Genomic DNA, 22,161 nt, shown 5'->3' with positions numbered 1-22,161 from the left:
CTCCTCTGGCCTCTGAGAGCAACAGACTTACACATAGTGCATAGACTTACGTGTGCAGGCAAAACACCAATACACATACAATAAAAATACATCTTAAAAGAAGAAATGTCCTTGTTTGTTTTTAAGACAGACACTCATGTAGCCCAGGCTGGCCCTGAACTCTATTCCTCCTGCGTCGGCCTCCCAAATGCCAGGATTCCAGGCATGAGCCATCACAGCCAGCCTTCAAGGTAGCTCTTTCACAGATATCTTTGGAGGCCATGTGGATGAGCTCTCAGGCCTGGTGAGAGGCAGGAACAAAACACGAGACAGGGCAGGGCCTCTGAGAGCAAGTCATGGCATTGTTTCCTCTAAGACCCAAGGTCGAGTTTGTTCTGTCTTCTGAGATCCACAGTCCCCTCTTGTCATTACTGGTCTCTGTAGGACCATCATACTGGCCCCACCCCTAACCATCCACCAAGATAAATCTTCACCAAGGACCATGGAAACGTTATGCTTGGTAAATACAGTTTCCCCTAGGAAAGGAGTCATAAACGCAACACAATTCCAGAAAGTTCCAGGCTTCCAGTTCTGTTGCTCAAAGCACATTTACACTCAGCCCATCTTGTCCTCAGAAACTGGAGAGTACAGGCATGTACGTGTCCAGCCCACTCACTCAGGAAATACAACAAAGCAAAGATAAGATCCTCATCTATGCAGACAGAATTAGTACACATCCTCAACCCCGATTCTCGCTTGTAAGGGTACAGCTAAAGGTAGCACTCAGCAAGTCACATTTGTTTACGCCTGGTTCCCACCAGCTACATTGACTGCTAACACCCACCTTCTTCCTCTTCACCCATCCTCCTCTTTCTTATTCAGCATGCTTTAAAGAGACTCGTTCTTCACTCTGTCTGGCTACTATGATAGAGTTGCCTTGGTTCCTGCTCCCAAGGCAACTGAAATCTCATCAAGGAAGTGCAAAACACACGGCGTACACACAATACATTAGTTCAACAGACACGAAGAACCTCTGCATAGAGCCATGGGCGCCTGCTGCATACGCCCTCGCCTGACTCTCAAGTCACCTGCAGTAACAAGTGGACTCTCAGTACAGGGCACGAGCGTCCCATTTAAACCTTGGGAACACCCCACTGTCATTGTGAAGGTTTTCTGGAATGCCAGACTTGCACACCGATGTGTGGACAGCCCCGAGGTGTCTAGGATCTAGCATCCTGTGAAGGGCAGGCGATCCTTGAGTGATTAAAAGGCTGAGTGAGGGACAAATATCCGATATATTCCTCCCTTGATGGGCAGGGTTTGGTTTGGTTTTGAGACAGGGTCTCCCTGTGTAGCCTTGGTTGTCCTGGAACTTGTTACGTAAAGTCACAGAAAATCCACTTTAGTCTGAATGCTGAGTGCTGGGATTAAAGTTGTGAATCACCACACCCAGCCATCAGCAGGATTGAATCCCACATTCGCACAGCAGGGATGCTCACCAGTGTGCCCTGACTGCCCTCTGAGGCCCCCAGTCGCCACAGCGTTATTTTTCCTTTCCCTCACTTGTCTTGCCTCACCCGCAACCAATGCTTACTTCAGGATTCCTTTTGGAAGCGCAGGGAGATCTTGGATAAAGCTCTTGCCAATGGAGTTCAGGTCCCCAGTACCTACATAAAGACTGGGGATGGTTGTCTCTCTGTAATCCTAGTTCTCAGAGGCAGAGAGCGGATTCCTGGGGAAAGCTAACCTAACCAAGATCACAGAACTCCAGTTTTAAGAAGAAATCCTACCTCAGTAAAGTGAAAGGTGACTAAGACACTCTGCCATCTCTCTCCCTCTGTCTCTGTCTCTCTGTCTCTCTCTGTCTCTGTCTCTCTGTCTCTCTGTCTCTCTCTCTCTCCCTCTGTCTCTGTGTTTCTCTCTGTCTCTGTCTCTCTGTCTCTGTCTCTCTGTCTCTCTGTCTCTCTCTCTCCCTCTGTCTCTGTCTCTCTGTCTCTCTGTCTCTCTGTCTCTCTCTCTGTCTCTCTGTCTCTCTCTCTCTGTCTTTCTGTCTCTGTCTCTCTTTCTCTGTCTCTCTGTCTCTCTCTGTCTCTGTCTCTCTGTCTCTCTGTCTCTCTCTCTCTGTCTCTCTGTCTCTGTCTCTCTTTCTCTGTCTCTCTGTCTCTCTCTGTCTCTGTCTCTCTGTCTCTCTGTCTCTCTGTCTCTCTCTCTCTCTCTCTCTCTCTCTCTCTCTCACACACACACACACACACACACACACACACACACACACACACTTAAATGTAGCCATGGACTACAGGAGCCGCCTCTCTGAGAGTGGGGAAGTGTGAGCTGATAGGTTTTGGTGACTGCCTGGTTTCCGTGGAGAGAGAAGGAAAGTGAGCCAGACCTCACCTTAGAGAGCTGTGGGCGTCACTGCAGCACTGGCAGAAGCTCCCTGGAGAGGGAGCGATTTGGCAAAGGTTGTTCCCTGCTAAGAACTGAGGTCAGAAGCAAACTCAGGAACACAGCTCCAGCCTGACTTTCCTCTCTGCTGCTGCTTTACTGACTTGGCAACTTCCTGTCATCCCTAGAGGCCCCTGTAACTGTGCAAAGGGATCGGAACGTTTCCATATGAAAAAATTTAAAACAACCAAAACCGTCAAAACACAGAAGCACTGGCTTTTGTTCCTAGAAGTGGTAAACTTCATCGTTTATACCAACCCTCTTGCAAAAGACTCGCCTCCACTTGTGTGGAATCTCACCGCTTGCCCCAGAGTTAGGTTAGCATGCAGGCAGGGTATTCGGAGCCATTATCCTAAAGCACAGTATAGAGACTGGGATGCAGCTTTCAGAGGCCCCAGTGAGCCGGATCCATAGCTGCCCACAGTGGTAAACATGCCCTTGGGTTGCCTTTCTGTAGTTTCTCAGGTTTTGATTTTTCCAGCTCTGTTGTTTCTTCTGCTCCTCACCAACAAGGCCTTTCAAACTCTCTTCAGATACACCGGAAGAGGGAATGGGATCTCTTTACAGATGGTTGTGAGCCACCATGTGGTTGCTGGGAATTGAACTCAGGACCTCTGGAAGCGCAGTCGGGTGCTCTTAACCGCTGAGCCATCTCTCCAGCCCCCTTTTGCACTCTCATGACCAAATTTAAAGACTACAAACTACAAAATCTCATCCAAGATAAGAGGAAACAAGCTACTCATAACTATTAAAGAAATGGAATTCATCTTAAGCTAGTCTCCCGGCCAGGATGGTTTCACTGGCGTCTACCAACTATTTCAAGAAGAAATAAGATGGGGGGGGGGGGGGCGCTGAAAGACGGCTCAGTGGCTGCAAGCATAAAGACCTGAGTTTGAGTCCCAGCACCCACATAAAATCCTGACGTGACTACACGTGCCTGAAATGCCGGCATTGGAGACACAGACAGGAAGACCTCGAGCTCACTGGCCAGCCGTAATAGCTGGAATGGCAAGTTTCCTGCTCAATGAGAGATAAAATCTGAAAGCAACAGAGCAAAGTAGAACAGGAAGACACCAGTGCCTTCCTCCAGCCTCTGCATGTAGGCATGGGTGTGTACACCTTCACACTCACGTGCATGTCTCACACACACACACACACACACACACACACACACACACACACACACATAAAAAACAGTTTAAAAGAAGGAGTGAAGCATCTTTACATCAGAAGAGGGGAGAATATTTCCCATATCATTAGACGAAGTCGCAGTGCCTTGGTACCAAACCAGGAATCAGGGATCTGAACCACAGAGGGGGCGTCGTCCGCGAACACGGATATACACAAAGAGCATCTCAGGTAAGTGACTTTCTAGTTCATCAATTCGTCTCCATTTTTCCCTCCTTGGTTTAATTGATTCATGCTTTTATCTTTTAAAATAGAGAATCTGTTATTTACTCTTTGACAATTTCTTTTTTTTTTTTTTTCTTTTTCCGGAGCTGGGGACTGAACCCAGGGCCTTGAGCTTGCTAGGCAAGCGCTCTACCACTGAGCTAAATCCCCAACCCCTCTTTGACCATTTCTACTCATAAACAATGTACTTTGATCACACACACCCCAGCTCCCCCTCCCTCCATGCTTCTCTCTAGTTTCTTCTTATGACTTTTCTGACACGATCACTTGATGCCACCAGCTTCACCCGAGGCCACTCCTTTACCTTGTCCCTTGGCTTTTGTTGTTCTGTTTAAAGCTCTTTTATCGCCTTTAACACTCGCTCTCTGACCCATGGATTATTAGAAGTGTTTTTGTTGTCGTTTTTGGTTTTTTTATTAGCTAAGTGTTTGTAGACTTCACTGCTGTTGATTTTTTTTTTTCACTGTTATGGCCATAGAACATTTTGTACAGTTTGTTTTATAATAGGGGATAAAGATAGAATTTCATTATGCACTTGAAAGGAATATGCACTCACTGTTGTTGGGTGGGGTGCTCTACAAATGCCGATTAGAAACAGTTCGTCGATGGCGTGACTCAGTTCCTCTGTACCTGCTGCCTTTGTGCCTCGCGCTTTCTCTTGGTTTCTGAGAGATGAGTGTTACATTTGCAGATACAATGGTGATTTGTCTGCCTTTCAGTACTGTTTGTTCTGGGTCGAATGTTTTGAGGCCCTGGCAGGAACATGCACATTAAGAGAGGATGTCTTCCTGACGAGTTGATTCTTTTATTAATAAGCAATGTTCTCCTGAACCCTGATTTTCTCTATGCTTAAAGTTAATTCATCTAAAATTAATGTGAATGCCTCAGTTTGGTTCCGGTTTGTGTTAGCACGATCTTAGCTTTGTTGATCGTTTCCTACCCACGTATGAATTTTTGCTTTGCTTTTCTTTGAGACAGGATTTCAAATGCTGGGATTACAGGCCTACACCATCCCCCAGTTCTGAGGTCCTGGAGATCAGATGCAGGGTTTTGCGCAGGCTGGGTGAGCACTCCACCAATTGAGCCATGCCAGCAGCTCCTCATTTGCACATCAGTTGCTTCTCTCCCTGTAAGGACCAAGAAGCAGCTGAAGGCAAGCAAGGGTTTATCTGGCTTACAGTTTGAGGGTACATTTCACCACAACAGAGTTGGCATGGCAGCAGCAACCTGCAGCTGCCTTCTCACATCTGGTGAGATCAGGAATCAGTGTGAAGACAGGAAGTGAGCCCAGGCTATAAAACTCACTGTCTACAGTGAGTCTCCATTTTCTAATCCTCCAGTAACCTAAGCCACAGCACCTAACCAGGTGTGGCAGTGCAAGCCTTTAATACCAGAGCTTGGGAGGCAGAGGCAGGCAAGTGAATTTGTGAATTTGGAGCCAGCCTGGTCTACATTGTGAGTTCTGGACCAGCAAGAAAGATATAGTGAGACCCTATCTATAAAAAAAAAAAAAAGTGGCCGGGTGGTTGTGGCGCATGCCTTTAATCCCAGCACTCTGGAGGCAGAGGCAGGTGGATCTCTGAGTTTGAGGCTAGCCTGGTCTACAGAGAGAGTTCCATTCCAGGACAGCCTGGGCTACACAGAGAAACCCTGTCTTGAAAAACAGAACAAAACAAGAAAACATCAGAAGAGTACCATTAGCTAGTATTCAAACACTTGACTTAGCACTGTATTTCATATTGAAGCCATTCAAGCCAAAGTATTTTACTTTTTAAGGATTTTTTTTCTTTTGAATGTGTGAGTATGAACACACTGCTCACATGTCTGTATGTACACCGTGTGTATGAAATGCCTGCAGAGACTAAAAAAGTGCAATGGGTGCCCTGGAAATGGAGGTACAGGTGTTTGTGAGCCACCATGTTGGAGCTGGGAACATGGTGGTCCATCTTCTGCAAGGCAGCATGTGCTCTTAACCACGGAGCCATCTCTCTTCGCTTCTAAATGGAACCCGAGAAGAACAGAATGTAGTGAGGAGACAGAGCTCAGGAGATAAACCCAAAGTGACCAGAGAGGTCCTTGTAGGGAATAGTAAAGGGTACAAGAAAGCCACTGGGGACCTCGGGGGAAAGGACGGATGATGGCACAAACAATTTCACGACCATCCCCGTGTCGTTGGAGAATGCACCGGCCAAGGCAAGCGTGGACTGGATAGGTCTGTTAGAAGGCATTGTCATGGCCTGAAGACTGCGGTGGCTTGGAGGTCTGTGTGCTGCAGCCGAGCGCCACACACTTTACTCAAAGCATTCTCAACTCAGAGGGGGACCCAGATCCTCCTGTGTCCAAGGAAATTGCTGCTGACTCCTGTCACCATGGTGCACATGCTGCTTCTGCCTCGATGGGTTGCCAGGGAGACATTAACTGCGCTGAATGACTGATTCCCACAATGATAACCGGTTGTCATGGTGCTATGACGTATGCTAACAAGAGCCTGCTAGGTTCCGGTTTCTCATCTCATTCTGCACAGGAAACCAGAGAGGGTGAGAGGACCCGAGTGTGAGAGTCGAGGGGAGGCAAGCTGAGTCACTGTGCCTCAACTGGCCTAAATCAATAGTTTGTACAACCCGCTTTGAAGGGGGAGAAGGGAGGCCCAGCACCATCACACACAAATCCAACCCCAGCTTCCTCCCATTTGAAAGCATCTCTAAAATTTTTTCTTCCATAATAAGATCAGTGCCCGGATGGGGAGGGGTGGGGGCTGGTGCGTGGGGGCGTCAGAGGGAGGACAACGGAGCCCCTTGGTAATGATGGAGACCAGGATTCTGAGTACTTCCTTCTTCCAGATATTATTCCTAACAAGAATGCAGGACGAGGAAGGACCGACAGACTGTAATCTTCTCTCACCTGCTGCCCACAGTCATGTGATAAATACTTTTCCTTCTCCCGGTGGATTAGAAGGTTCACTCCCGTGAGTTCCAGATTCAGTAAGCTTGAGATCCCCCGGTCTTCTAGGAACATCACTTGTCACCAGAATCCCCATCTAACAAACAGCCAAAAGGAAGAGTATCCATGCTTGTACACGTCTCTCCATTTAGTTTGATATAAAATTTCACTATGTTGACCAAGGCAACTCTTAGAAAGGACAACATTTAATTGAGGCTGGCTTACAGGTTCAGAGGTTCAGTCCATTATCATCAAGGTGGGAACATGGCAGCATCCAGGCAGGCATGGTGCAGGAGGAGCTGAGAGTTCTACATCTTCATCTGAAGGCTGCTAGCAAAATATTCACTTCCCGGCAGCTAGGATGAGGGTCTTACAGCCCACACCCACAGTGACACACCTACTCCAACAAGGCCACACCTTCTAGTCAAGCCACTCCCCGGGCCGAGCATATACAAATCATCACACCAACAAAACCAGGAATCCCCGTTTCATCTACCTTTGCTTCTCAATTCCTGTGATTAAAGGGATGTGCCACCACATAGCTAGTTCCAGAAATACTAGAACCTTTTTTTAAAATGATTTTATTTACTTAATGAATATGAGTACACTCTAGTTGTCTTCAGTCACACCAGAAAAAGGCATCGGATCCTGTTATAAATGGCTGTGAGCCACCATGTGGTTGCTGGGAATTGAACTCAGGACCTCTGGAAGAGCAGACAGTGCTCTTAACTGCTGAGCCATCTCTCCAGCCCAAGATACTAGAATCTTTTTTTTTTTTTTTTTTTGGTTCTTTTTTTCGGAGCTGGGGACCGAACCCAGGGCCTTGCGCTTCCTAGGTAAGCGCTCTACCACTGAGCTAAATCCCCAGCCCCAAGATACTAGAATCTTAAAAGGGAGAATATCCAGGTACCCTTTTTTCCTATGTAAAAGCAGGCTCACATTAAGTGATCCTTACCTTAAGTTGGTCTATTTACTTATTTACTTACTTGTTGGCTTTTCTTTTTTATTATTTCACTATTTATCATCATCATCATTTAATCTTTTTTTTTTTTTACAGTCCAGTCATTATCCCCCTCCTGGTCTGTCCTCTGACTATTCCTCATCCCATCTCCAAGAGGATGTCCCCACCCCCATCCCCACCCCACCAGATCTCCCCACTCCCTAGGGCCTCAAGTCTCTCAAGGGTTAGGTGCATCTTCTCTCACTGAGGCCAGACCAGGCAGTCCTCTGCTGTGTATGTGCTGGGGGCCTCATGTCATGCTTCCCGGTTGGTGGTTCAGTGTCTGAAAGACCTCAGGGTCCAGTTTAGTTGAGACTGCTGGTCTTCCTATGGGGTTGTCCTCCTCCTCAGCTTCTTCTGGATTTTCCCTAATTCAACCATAGGGGTCCCCGGCTTCTGTCCACTGGTTGGGTGTAAGTATCCTGCATCTGACACTTTCAGTGGCATGTTGGGCCTCTTGGAGGGCTGCCATGCCAAGCTCCGTTTGTAAGCACACCATAGCATCAGTAATAGTGTCAGGCCTTGGAGCCTCCCCTTGAGCTAGATCCTAATTTAGGCCTGTCACTGGACTTCCTTTCCCCCAGTCTCTTCTCCATTTTTGTCCCTGCAGTTCTTTTAGACAGGAACAATTCTGAGTCAGAGTTTTTGACTGTGGGATGGCAACACCATCTCTACTTGATGCCCTGTCTTTCTACTGGAGGTGAACTCTACAAGTTCTCTCTCCCCACTGTTAGGCATTTCATCTAAGGTCCCTTCCTTTGAGTCCTGAGAGTCTCTTATTGTTTTTTTAAGACAGGATTTCTCTGTAGCTTTGGCTGTCCCAGAACTCACTCTGTAGACCAGGCTGACTTCAAACTCAGAGATCTGCCTACCTCTGCCTCCTGAGTACTGGGATTAAAGGTTTGTGCTACTGGGGCTGGAGAGATGGCTCAGTGGTTAAGAGCACAGACTGCTCTTCCAGAGGTCCTGAGTTCAATTCCCAGCAACCACATGGTGGCTCGCCACCACCTGTAATGGGATCTGTTGCCCTCCTCTGGTGTGTCCGAAGACAGCGACAGTGTGCTTACACACATAAAAATAAATCTATATCTTTTTAAAAAAGGTGTGTGCTACCACTGCCTGGCAGGTTGTTTCGTTTTTAGTTACATTTATTTCCTATGTGTGGACACATATGTGTGTGTGTCAGAAGAAAATTTTCCCCTTGTGCCACGTAGGTATGAATATCTCAGTTGTCCCTGTTGCTTATTTAACCTTATACATTTAATCAGTTTCATCAACTTCCTCGAGTTCCTAATTTGTCTATTCACTCAGTCTTGAGAAGTCCGCCTTCAGAATTCTCTGAGTCTTGTGTCACATTGTGTTGCACACTCTTTTTTTTTTTTTCTTTTCTTTTCTTTTTTTCGGAGCTGAGGACCGAACCCAGGGCCTTGCGCTTGCTAGGCAAGCGCTCTACCACTGAGCTAAATCCCCAACCCTGTGTTGCACACTCTTAATCCAGCCCTCAAGAGGCAGAGGCAGACAGATCTCTGCGTTCAAAGCCAGCATGATCTACAGAGTGAGTTCCAGATACAACTTAACTGAAAGAACTTTTTATTGAAAGAAAGAAAGAAAGAAAGAAAGAAAGAAAGAAAGAAAGAAAGAGAGGAAGGAAGGAAGGAAGAAAGAAAGGAAGGAAGGAAGGAGAAAGAAACCTGAGTCTTAACAAGTTTCCCTTTATGGTTTCTTGAGTCTTAAAAGGTGGAATATACAAATTCATTGTTTTATAACACCACTCAAATTGCCTCTATAAATCATTTAAAAATAAAATGTCCAGCCAGTAATCGGTGATAACAAGAAACTTTCAGATCCTGGCACAGAAAAACAGCTTGTGCCAGACAGTCCTGTTAATATGTACTGACTGTATTCCAGAGAAAAGACAAATGAAACTGTGTGAAGACAGAGTCCAAACAAAAGGAAGGAAAGTGACTGGGATCATAGCTCTTGGTGAGTAAACACTCTACCAGGTGAGTTCCACATTCAGTGGGCATTTCCCCCAAGACACTCCACCGTTCCCTGCAGCACAGGGGGAAGCAGAAAGTGATGCTGTAACTGGCTGGGGTGCAGAGTTGCAGGTACTTAAATGCCAAGGTAGCCAGAAATTGAAGAGGAATTCTGGGTAATGTGTGGTCTACAGAGAGGGAAGCCTAAAAGCTGAATGCAAATCTCCCACCAAATTCTCTGCTATTTTCTAAATAGCACATGCACAAGATGAGATTTCCAAGAGCCAAAAAAAAAAAAAAAAAAAAAAAAAAAAAGCCAATTATCTGAGAAAGATTTTGGCAGCTGCCACAGTTCTCATGAGGCAAAGCCTTGAGTCCAGAACCCACAACATTAGAGGGCCTTCCTAAACACCTCTCACTGAGTCTCAAAAGAGCCTGAGCAGTAAAGACTAAGGAAAGATAATGCAATCTAGAGAATCCACAAAGCATCCACCCCAAAACATCCCGCTTACGACAAAACTTACACTGTAGCTTAGAAACGTGGCACGGGACATGTGGTAGTGGGCCGGGTACTTAGTTATTGAAATCGATCTATTTTAAAGTGTACGGCGGTTAGGATTAGGGCAACCGCAATGGCTGTGGGAAAATAAGAATGGACATTCAATGTTTTGTGGGTTGAACCCATATGGTTGCAAAAAGGTTTTAAATGGATGAAGATAAAATGAGGGTCAAAAGCAATAACCAGTCATCACGCTGAGTGCTCACTATTCCCTCGCAGTTCATATTTAAATATCACAACCAAACCCATTTAGTTGGTTCCATTCCCACCCCTATCTCATATGCAACCAATTCCTCCATCCTCGGCGACAGAGAATGGAGGCTTAACTGTAAAAGTGTGTAGAAGGTGGGGGCAGAACTTCCAAAAGGTCGAATGGAGAGAGGCCAAAGGGGACGGCCAACTTGGGTAGGCGGCTGCAGGGGCAGAGCCTGCTTGCGATTGGCCGAGTTGCAGAGGAGGGCTCTGCAGATCTCTCGTCGCGTCGCTAGCGGGTGAAAAGTGACTTCCTGGCACAGCCCCCCTGGCTGTTGTCGCTACTTCCACTACGATCTAGCTCGAGGAACCGTGCGCTCGGATCCAGCGAAGATGCAGAGTTCGTTGAAGCCCGCGGGCTCCGGGGTTCTTCAGCTACTGGTCTGCTTCCTTCTGCTATACAGTCGTCCAAGCAGCTGCAGCGACATAAATGCCCACGGTCAGGAGGAAAATCGGGGTGGGGGCGGGGAGTGCGGACAGGACCAGAGAGCAATTCTGAGAGCAGAGGATCTGGCCTTCAAGGCTAAAAGACTCAGCAGGAAAGCCGTTTAGGATGACAAGAGAGAAACGTAAAGGGTTTCAGAGGGACAGATGCAGTCGTGGGACTTGGTGTACAGGGTCTAGACATAGAAGGAGCGGACCCAGGCAAAGGTTGGAGGTTGGGAAAGAGTAGGGAAGACAGATGAGCCAAGGGTGGCTGCGGTACACGCCAGACGTTTCTGAGGGGTCAGGAAAGAGAGAAACAGGGCTTACTGGAGAACCAGGGGTGTTTGTGTTTGGTTATCTGATCAAGGGAATAGGTGGGTGGGGCTGAGAGACGGAATCAAGGCTCAGTTGTAAACCCACAGAGTGTAGGAGTCGGAATATGGTTTCATGAAGTGGGGAAAGCTAGGCTGGAGTGAAACAGGTTGGAGGGAGACCATTCTACTTTCTCCTGTTCTGATCTGCGCCATCCTGGATGGACCTGGCTCGCACTCCGTAACAGTCGGGGACAGACTGCGCAGCCTCAGAATACCTGCGTAGACCATAGCACAAAGTCTGACGCCCAGACTCCCTAAGGGGAGTCTTGGGTTTGGAAGCCAACGCAGGGGATTCGCAAAGCACTGTGGGCGTCAAATGAGGGGGGAACTGAGGCGGGGTGGGGACAGAGTAGAATGGGGGTGGACTGTGAAGTACAGATAACGAGGTGCTAGTCATTACGGCCCACGGTGACTACTCCAGACCCTCAGCACCACGGACAGTTCCAGTCAGTCTGTGGATCCGGTGTAACTTGACTCCCTACACCTACTTTAAGGCTCATTCTGAACACCGCCTCTTCTCTGGGAGTTCTCTTTTTCACCAGGACGCTAGAACCTCTACTTCTTTCTAGGGCCAGGAAACTGTATTGGGCATCTCTCTGAATGGAGTGAGGGGGAGAATTGCCCATTCTTGGAAGACCTATGATTTGGGGCCAGCCTGAGATACATAGCAGGACTCAGGTTTTGTTTGTTTGTTTTTTAATTACCTGAAATGGAGCAGGGAGATTTTTCTTTATCCCTACTCATCCCTCCTTCCTGCCCTTCTCTTACACACAGTTGAGCAATCTGTGTTTTAAGAAAAAGAAATCCCAACCTTCAGACCTTACACATAGGAATATAGTCATTCCTCCCTGCCCCACTATTCTTCATCACGGGACTCTGTGTCCTCAATTTACCAACTGTAGAGTGAATGCAGAACACACTCGCTGTCATTATTCTCTAAGCGATGCATAAAACACCTATTTAACATTACATATTAGCTATTGGGGGTTATTTAAAATACACTGGACGAGACTGGCAGGAGGACTCAGATAAATATACTTGCCACCGAATCTGACAGCCTGAGTTGAATCCTTAGGGTCCATATAGTAGAAGGAGAGAATTGACTATGGATGTTGTCCTCAGATCTTTAGACTCGTGCTAGGACACATATTTTTATATGCATGTGTACATGTGTGAGTGTGCGCACACACACACAAAAGTGTGATTGAAAATAACGTGTGCAGGAGGATATTTATATGTAACATACAAATAATATGTTGTATTGAAAATCTTCAGATTTGGTGTGGATGGTAGCCTGAGACCCAACCTGTTGAAAATACCTGGGGAGATGGCACTTTCTCTTTCTAAGGATTCCAGTTCTTTTCCCTAATCCCTCCTGCCTTCCAAGTTTTCCTTAAGGAGCAGCTCATCCACTTCTTCAGCATCTACCTGTCCATCACATGTGGGCAGCCCCCAGGATTCTCTCCACCTGCACCTTCACATGATACTTTTGCCTGTGTGCTTGGTTCTTGCCTAGATATTAATACCAAGAGAGAATGGAAGCCAAGCGTGCTGGTGCAGAGGCAGGCAGATCTCTGTGAATTAGAGGCTAGCCTGGTCTACATAGTGAGTTCTAAGACATCTAGAACTATTTTTAAAAGGTTCTATCTCAAACGATAAGAAGAAGAGTGAGTGGAATTCAGGGGCTGGTGGTGATGAAGGGGGAAATGAGAAAGGGGAACTTGAAGAGGAAGAAAGAACCTGGTTCCATGTTAATAGGAGAAAGATGTTGGCTTCTCCTACCAAACTTCCAAAACTGGGATTTGGAGTGATTCTGACCAGGTTGCTTGCTGACAGCACTATTTTGCCCTTAGATGGTCAGGGCCAAGTGGGATCAGAGCAGCTCTGGACGTTCCAAGGACTCGTTGCCTCAGTCTTCCAGTACTTACAGCTTCTGTTCCACCACATTGTACCCCAAGGTAAGCAAACGTTGCAGAGCAGAGATGGTGTCCTAGTCAGATATTGGGGAGAGTAGTGAAAGACCCTTGGCTAGGGGATAGGATTTCTGTTGCTGGATGCCTCTAGTTTCTTATCACCCTAGTGGGGAAGGGGACAAGGGGCTGTTGAACACCTGGAAAGAGAACAAGCAGCATACAAGTCCTTGGGACTGGTCCCACCCTCTACCACAGTCTGAGGTTTGCTTGTTCCCCCAGAGCTTGGATTCCTTAAGTGCTCAGCCAAGAGACCAGATGCAAACCTCAGCCTTCGTATGAGAAGCAGGAGAACTATGTAGTAGAGGGGAGAGATGGAAGGGAGTAAGGAATCCACTATTGATAGAAGGCTGACCCTTCCACAGAGCGTCACATGCATGTTGGTAGAAGAGGACATCTACCATGAGTCCACATTACTATACCCGATACTTTAAGAAGTATGTGATTCCTTAGATCAGTAAGTCTCAAGATGTGTCCTAGACCAGCAACATGGGTGTCATTAGCAGGAATCTTAGGTCTAGGGAGGTGGCTCAATTGGAAAGTGTCTGCCATCCAATTATGAGGTCCTGAGTTTTGATCCCCATCACACACAGAACAGGAGAGTGGTGTGTGTGGGTGAAACCAGTGCAGTGGGGGTGTGGGTGGCAGGGAAGGTAGAGATGGAGATCCCTGGAGATCACTGGACAGTTGTCAGTCCAGTCTAATCAATTCAATGAGAAACCGTGGTTCGAAAGGCAAGGTGAAGAACCAACAGGACAGCTTGGTGGGTAAAGGCACTTGCCACCAAGCTGGATGAACTGGTTTCCATTTTCAATTTCTAAAGGCATCAATCTTACTCTGACCTCCAACAATCATGTGCATGTGTACACACACACAAAATGATATTGATAATAATATATAGAATGAAATGAAAAGTCAAGGGAAAAACTCACAGCCCCCCCCCCAAATAAGGTGGGAAATAATCGATTGAGGAAGACACTCTGGTCTATACATGCCTGTATGGGCAAGCGCACACACAGACACACGCATGCACGCACATGCATGTATGCACGCAGAGTAAAATATTAAATGTAATTCTTGAACTTCATCCTAACCTACTGGATGTGAAAAACAGCCACCTTACTAATAAGCCTTGTACTAATAAAACACCAAAGTTTGTGTCACCGCATTGGAGAGGTTTGGGGGCTTCTTGTTTTGTTTTGTGTTTCTTTTTTTTGTTTGTTTGTTTTGGTTTGGTTTTAATACATTTCTCTATCCTTGGTTTCACTTAATCCTACCAACAACAAGTGAATCCCTAGATTCATTAGAAACGATGTGTTGGACTGTGCCCAGCAACCTTTCCACACCACATCACTTAACTTTCTCCATTAAATGAGGTCTTACATATCCTTGAGGGAGAGGTCACTCTGGCTCCTGGTGTCAATTCACCCTATCCTTTCATCTTATAGGCATGTTCTGGACCGATGACATAGCCTATGAGTTAATGACCAAAAAGGTGGAGCACCTCAGCAGACTCCATCCCCAGTATCCATGCCGGAAGGAGGGGAAGGTGGTTTCTCCCATTGCAACCACTGGGGTGAGGTATGAAACCCATGGTAGGCCTCTGCTATTTAGGGTATTAGAACTGTACGTAGAAGCTACCAGAAGTACTGTGCTCCAGCAGTCATCTCTAGGGGAACAGTTCCATAGGACATAATAACTGTACTTGCAAAGGGGGAGGGGCGTTGGCAAGCCTAGGTTCCACCTGTCGTCCCTGACTCTTCTAGGGGCAAGCAAGAGGAGAAACTTCGACTCTTATCGCCCCAAAAGGTGAGACTATTTATCTTCCCCCAAATCACGAAGCCTTGACTTTGGTTCCTTTGGATTTCCTGCTAAGACCATCTCGTCCTTCCTGCCTCCTTCCTTTACTCCTGATTCCTCTCCCCCACTAGAGTCCAGCAGTCAAGGTGAATAGGGACCGATGCTTTACCACCAAAGTAATCCCAAAGGCCACCAAACAAGAGGTCACCCATCCCTCCAAGGTGAGTGGCTTAGTTTGCCCAAAGATACTAAAACCAAAAGGGCTTGTTTGAATGGGGAACAGAGGACAGGTACAAAAGAGGGAGTAGGCATTGGGATGAAACAAATAAACTCTTGTACCCAAAGGGTAGTCCTGCTTGTTTATAAACTACTATCTAGACATCCAGACGAGAGAGGAGGGGTGGGTCAGACATCCCTGGAAGCTCCTAAGGAGGACAAAGGCTGCAAGATCATGCATCAGGCTTGAGTTTAAAACAAAATTAAAACCAGAAGCACCATCAGTTTAGATGTGAGGAGCCCCTGTATAGTGAAGGCAGAATGCAGAAGCTTCAACCCCATCTCCCTTGCTTTGCTGTATAGTCTGAGCAAGGCTCATCTCCTTGGATTTCACACTAGAGATCACCCCATCTAATAGCTTTACAGATGAAAATTTGGGGCACAGGCTGGTTACCTGACTTCCTCAACCTGCCATGCATGCTGTGTCTGTGCTACTAGACCCAGGCCTCCCAGTTTCCAGTCCCCCTGTGTGGATTCTTGCCCTTTCTCAAGGCCTGTTCCAAACATCAGACTTATCAATAATGAAAAGTCTTGTTTAGGGCAAAGACACGAATGACGAGAGAATGACAGCCAGAAGAAATCACAAAGGAGGGGCACTGTAACCACAAATGTCTGGAGGCAAGAATGCCATGGCCATCCAGAGGAGCAGAGGATCCAGTGACAGAGATGAGCAGGGAGAAGGAAGGAAGCCCATGTAGAGGCTCACAGAGCACACTTTACGTTTTATTCCAAGGATGGAGCCACTGGAATATTCTGAGGAAGGGAATGTCCTGATGAGACATTTGGTTTTTAAAAGGTCACCCTAATTGTGAAGCATTGTGGAACATATCTGTAGTCATAGAACTCAGGAGATTGAGGGAGCAAAATTGTAAGTTCAAAGCTACAGAGCAAAACCCTGACACTCTTTTTTTCTTTTTTTTCCGGAGGTGAGAACCAAACCCAGGGCCTTGCGCTTGCTAGGCAAGCGCTCTACCACTGAGCTAAATCCCCAACCCCCCTGACACTCTTAAAAAAAAAAAACACACTACAATGATGTTAGGTAAATGGAACAGTAAGAAAACCAAGAATGAAAATGAAGGAGATGTGAGAGAAGGACCATTCTGGTCCAGGGAGGTGGGAAAGGTTTGGTTTTGGGCAAAGAAGCTGATAATTGTCCCTTCCTGCTTTCCAAACACACACCTTCCATCTAGAGCCAGCCTGTGAGAAGTGGGTCCCAGCCCTTGATACTTCCAGAAGAACAGGTTCCCATTTCTGTACCATGGCCGCTAGAGTTTCTAAACCTGGTTAGTTGCTGGGGTAACATGTGAACTAAACGACAGGGACCCACCTGTGTGGAACTGGTTGTTGTAGAACCCAAGTGAATTTCTGCCATTCTTCTCCAGCCCCCAGTATAATGGAAAATCACAGACGGAGGAGGAACTGTACGTGGGAGCCAGGGGCTTAGGCTAGCAACCCTTGGGCTGAGTCACCATGGGGAAGGCTTACTCAGATCAAGCAATTATTACATATCTGAGGAAGGGAAGCACGTAAAAGGAGGCACAATGTCTCTCCAGTCTGACTTCAATTCCTTTGTTTCTTCTCTTTTAGGGTTTCTTTGGGCCATTCCCCACTGTGGGTCTCAACCTTGTTGCTGACTGAGATCTCACTGTATAAGATCCTTTTCCCCGGGAACCTCCTCACTGCCCTCCAAGGGGCAATTCTTGGATGACTCAAATATAAGTAATTAAAGTTGACTTTCATGCAAACACTTTCTGTGAGCTTGTCTTGAGGCAGGGCATGTGGTACATGAATTGAGGGAGAGGAGAAGGGACAGAGAAAACACAACTCTGAATGCTTGGTCAAAGGCTGCTGTTGCCTCCCCACCCCCTTCTGAAATGGAGTGTGAGGGGTGACCATGGCAGCCGTCTCCAATGACACCTTCTCCACGTTGCATGATTTGGTTGCCCAGCCTTTCATGTATTGGAGAAGGAAAATCCATATTTGCCTCTAGTCAACTCTTTCCATTCATTTGTTCCTTGCACCCATCAAATCAATTAACCACTGCTACTCTTCCAAACCCCCTTCTATACCTTTCTTCATTTGTTCAACCCTGAGAACCACTGAGCCAAGCTCCTGCGACTGTATTTGGTTCCTCTATGAATGTATTTAATAGGGCTGGAGACGTGGCTCAGCGGTTAAGAGCACTGACTGCTCTTCCAGAGGTCCTGAGTTCAAATCCCAGCAACCACCTGGTGGGTCACAACCATCTGTAATGGGATCTGATGCCCTCTTCTGGTGTGCCTGAAGACAGCTACAGTGTACTTATAATAAATAAATGAATGTATTTAATAATCCCAAAACCCATGAAGTCTGGGAGAGTATAGATTCGTTCAGGTGTCTGAAGAGAGCAAACACAGTGGGCATCCCATCCGTCCCTTAGCTCCTGGACCATATCTTTTTCACCAACGACTCCAAGTGGATAGTTCCTGTCTGCACTAACATCTCCCCACCCCAAGCCATGAACTTCTCTGCTTCTCGTCTGGAAATGCAGAGTGTGTGCCTTTCTGTGATCTAGGCTGTCCGGAAGGACCTGGGATTGTATAATCTTCCTATTGTTCCTGGGGAAGTTCTCGAGTAGGGAAGGACTTTAGCTAGTTTAATGTTAAAATATCTGATCCCTCCGACCTGTGGACAGGTCTGAAGCCTATTCAGCATTCTTTTTTTTTTTTCTTTTCTTTTTTTTCAGAGCTGGGGACCGAACCCAGGGCCTTGTGCTTGCTAGGCAAGCGCTGTACCACTGAGCCAAATCCCCAACCCCTTCCTATTCAGCATTCTTGAGGATGCCAGTGACTTTCCACCTAGTGGGCACCAGCATATAGCTGGTGCAACAGCATGCCTCAAGCTTCATACCATGGACCTCTCTCTCTCTCTCTCTCTCTCTCTCTCTCTCTCTCTCTTTCTCTTCCTTGCTTTTTCTTTTCTTCCTTTCTTTCTTTTTTTATTTTATTTTTTTGAGACAGTATTTCTCCATGTGGCCTTGGTTGACCTGAAACTTGCTCTGTAGACCAAGCTGGCCTTGAACTCAGAGATCTGCTTGTCTCTGCCTCCCAAGTGCTGGGATTAAAGGCATGCTCTGCCATCGCTCATCTTTAATATGGCCTAAATTGTGATTTCCAGGATTATCTCACACAGAAATAACCACACCTAACTTCTTCTCTTTTGACTCAGCTCCTACTGAGGCTTTTGTGAGCTATGCACTCCTCTAGGCCTTGATGAACCTGTTGGGAATAATACTGCATTTATAATACTGTTGTGGGGGAGGGTTGGTTGTAAATAATTTTCTAGGGAAAAGACCAAGCAATACAAATGTCTGGCCAACAAAGCAGTCAGATTCTTACCAATTCCTTCAGTCCATTCTGCACTCCCTCGCTGTACTCGCTCTGGCAACTTGGCTCCAACTGTGTTGCCTACAACCTGTGCGTCCAGATCCTTGCACGAGTCGTTATTTTTACATAGGCACCTCACACCACCTCACTCACATCCTAAAAATCAAAGTTGACCTAGGTGGCCTAACCCTGTTTTTCTAATCATTCTATCTCCGGGGGAGAGGGTGGCAGAGGTTAGAAAGAAAACTTGGTCGTGGAAGTCTGGAAGTCTGGAAGTCTGGAATTTTGAGGTTTGAAACTGTGAGACAGATTGAATAGGTGAAAAAGATGGGAACTTTTTAAAGATTTATGTGTTTTTCTCTTATGTGTCTGAGCGTCTGCCTGCATGTACACATGTTCACCACATGCATGCGACATGGTGCCTTCTGAGACCAGAGAAAGATGTTGGATCTCCTAGAACTAAAGTTACAGAGAGTCAAACCACTGCAGGAGCTGGGAACCAAGCTCCCATCTTCTGCCAACTGTTCAGCTCCAGGTAGAAACTTTTAAAAGGGAGATAGATCTGTTTGTAGAGGACCATATGAATGACACTACTTGAATCACACCTGAGAGACAGGAATCGCTAAAGGCATCTGAAAGAGAAGGGCAGTGGAAGTCATAGCAAGGTGAGGTCTCATAAGGGTGGGGTTAGGAGCAGGAAGATCAAGGATTGATCCTGATTGAAACACAGCCCAAGAGAGAGAGAAATGATACCAATGAGAGAGGTCTTAGAGGTGGGCTCACAGACCCAGCAACTGTTAGGATGGTTAGAAGTGTCTCCGCCAGACTTGCATTCAAATCCTAATTTCCAGGGCCTCCAAACATGGCCTTATTTGTAAATAAGGATGTCGCAGCTGAGTTGGCAAAAATGTAGCCAACAAAATGAACTTTGGTCTGAAGTGGCTGCTGTTCTTACAAGAAGGGGGAAACTGAAGACAGAGACACAGAGAAAAGGTTTGAACAGTTACTAACTTTAGAAAAGTAAGACACCATCACCATCATCATCATCGGAAGAAGAAGATAAGCAACTTATACTGACCAATGGTTTCCACAAAAAACAAGGGGTAGGAAACAAATCAAATAATATTACCCGATGTAATAGAAAGAAAAGGACAGAGCTACAACAGGTAAAAGACCTCAGGAACGTGCATCTAATCGACACTACATTGCATTAATCGATAGCTGCACTTTTGCAAACTGTGGCTGTGAGCGTCCCGAACAAGAGGGGCTTCCTGTTTAAGCTGCAGTGACCTTTCTGACCATGGCTCATCATTCCTTCTGTGGCAGATTTTACAGTTCCTCTAATGCACTTAGGACGGCTGTCTCAAAGTGACCTGCAGCTTTCCCAACAACTCCTTGCTTTCTCTACTGCTAGGAACTGTAGCTGCTTGTTTCTGTTTTATTTTAAAACCTGCTACCGTATCCACCACTTCCATCTCCAGATCCATAGCCCCCACCACAGAGACTGCCTGAGTTTCTGCCACCAAAACTGCCCCCTTCATGGGTTCATAATTTGGTTGTTGTTGTCCACTAACAATTTCCAGCGTCATTATAGTTCCCACCACCACCATAGTTACCTTCACCAAAATTTCTCCTTCATTGTAACCATCATATCCTCCTCCTCCACCACCATATCCACCACCTTGGTTTCCATATCCTGGTCCACCTCCATAACCTCTTCTACTACTGTAACCAGGACGACTACCATAGCTGCCAGCATCACCTCCAAATCCATTATCTCCACCATTACCACCTCATAGCTGCCTCTGCTGCCTCCACCTCCACCACCATACCCTCCTCTTCCACCAAAGTTCCTTCCACCAAAGTTTCCTCTGTCACCTCCAAAGTTTCCTCCACGTCCCATAAAGTTGCCAGATGCACCTCCACGACCTCTCTGTGATCCAGCAGACTGCATCTCTTTAGAAAGGACCTTTCCCACTTCACAATTATTCCCATTAATAGCGTGGTGTTTCTGAAGGATTTTATCAACTGTGTCATGATCATCAAAAGTTACAAAAGCAAATCCTCTCTTTTTCCCACTCTGCCTGCCTTCCATAACTTCTATGGTTTCAATCTTGCCATACTTTTTAAAGTAGCCTCTCAGATTATATTCTTCTGTATCCTCTTTAATACCACCAACATAAAGTTTCTTCACCATTAAATGGGCCCCAGGCTTTACAGAATCCTCTCTAGAAACAGCTCTCTTTCCACCACACCACACGCACAGCAGCCTTGTGTGGCCGAGCACACACTGCAGCATCCACCTCTTCCACACAAGAGTAGGTCAGAAAACCAAAGCCTCTGGAACGTTTCTGTTTGAGGATCTCTCATTACCACAGTCTGTAAGTGTGCCCCATTTCTCAAAATGTTCTCTTAAGCTATCATCTGTGGTTTCAAAGCTCAGACCACCAATAAACAGCTTCCTCAGCTACTCTGGTTCCTTTGGATCCTGGCCCTCCATTTTGAGACCGGACTCGCCTCTTCCAACTCAAGTTCAATATGGGACTGAGAGCTGTAACTTTCCTTTCATTAATCTTCACCTCCTTTTCTCTTCCAGGGGAATGCCTGGAATCACTTCCTCTGGGTTCCCATTAAGTTAGCAGGATGGGAACACCTGAAAAGAGGTGTAAGGGGGTTGATAGGAGAGGATAGTGTACTCACTTCCCTGTTCCCCACCTCGCTAGGAGACTGGATTGGACCACCTGCCTCCTCGGACATGCGGGTGCAATAGTAAATATCTTCAGGGCAAACACGGTCATTCCACTCAGATAGTCCAAAAAAGACTGGGATGACCCCCAATGTACAGGCGGTGGTGGCATTTTTAGCTTTAAGCCATACATGGGCAAAGCACATGGGCAGTGAGAGTGACAGTAGTTAGCTCTGGGGAAAGGTAGTCTCTGGTGCTCAGTGAGCCTTCCACTGTGCTAGATTTACTTTTGGGACTGGGTTGTCTGATTGTTCATGAAAACTTAAGAGATTTCCTTGTGTTTTGCATGCTTATTCTTGATATTTAACAATGTATTGCTTTAAAGGGGGAAACGAATGGAACATAGTGAACGGTGGGCGGTGCTATTGTAGACCTCCTGCAAAAGACTTCTCAAGAATATCTCATTACATCACATCGTTTTGCAAATGGTTCAAAATAAAATTATATAAAAAATATAAGGCACTGCTCCGAAACTAAAGATAAACTGAAGCAACAGCCCTAATTATATATCAAATTGCCAGTCATAACTACACGAACACAAACAAAAGAGATGTTTGAAATAATCCCAAAACACAGTATTTTGACAATAAATCCTTAGAAGTTATATTTAAAGGCAAAATTGAGGCCAACTGTGTAT

The 22,161-nt window shown here is 46.3% G+C and overlaps 1 protein-coding gene across 1 annotated transcript; it reads left to right on the top strand.

The window, feature by feature from the left end:
* Positions 1-10,813: 10,813 nt before the first annotated feature.
* Positions 10,814-17,155, top strand: Resp18 (regulated endocrine-specific protein 18). The gene is given in 6 exon segments (NM_019278.1): positions 10,814-11,006; positions 13,221-13,325; positions 14,786-14,918; positions 15,104-15,146; positions 15,269-15,358; positions 17,001-17,155. Coding segments are annotated over 6 exon segments (528 nt in total). The 5' UTR covers positions 10,814-10,900; the 3' UTR covers positions 17,052-17,155.
* Positions 17,156-22,161: the final 5,006 nt, after the last annotated feature.

This window comes from Rattus norvegicus, chromosome 9 (assembly GCF_021556685.1).
Source record: "Rattus norvegicus strain SHRSP/BbbUtx chromosome 9, alternate assembly SHRSP_T2T, whole genome shotgun sequence".
NCBI classification, from domain to species: domain Eukaryota; kingdom Metazoa; phylum Chordata; class Mammalia; order Rodentia; family Muridae; genus Rattus; species Rattus norvegicus.
The sequence above is the reverse complement of the archived record's forward strand: the minus strand, read 5'-3'. Positions and strand labels throughout refer to the sequence as shown.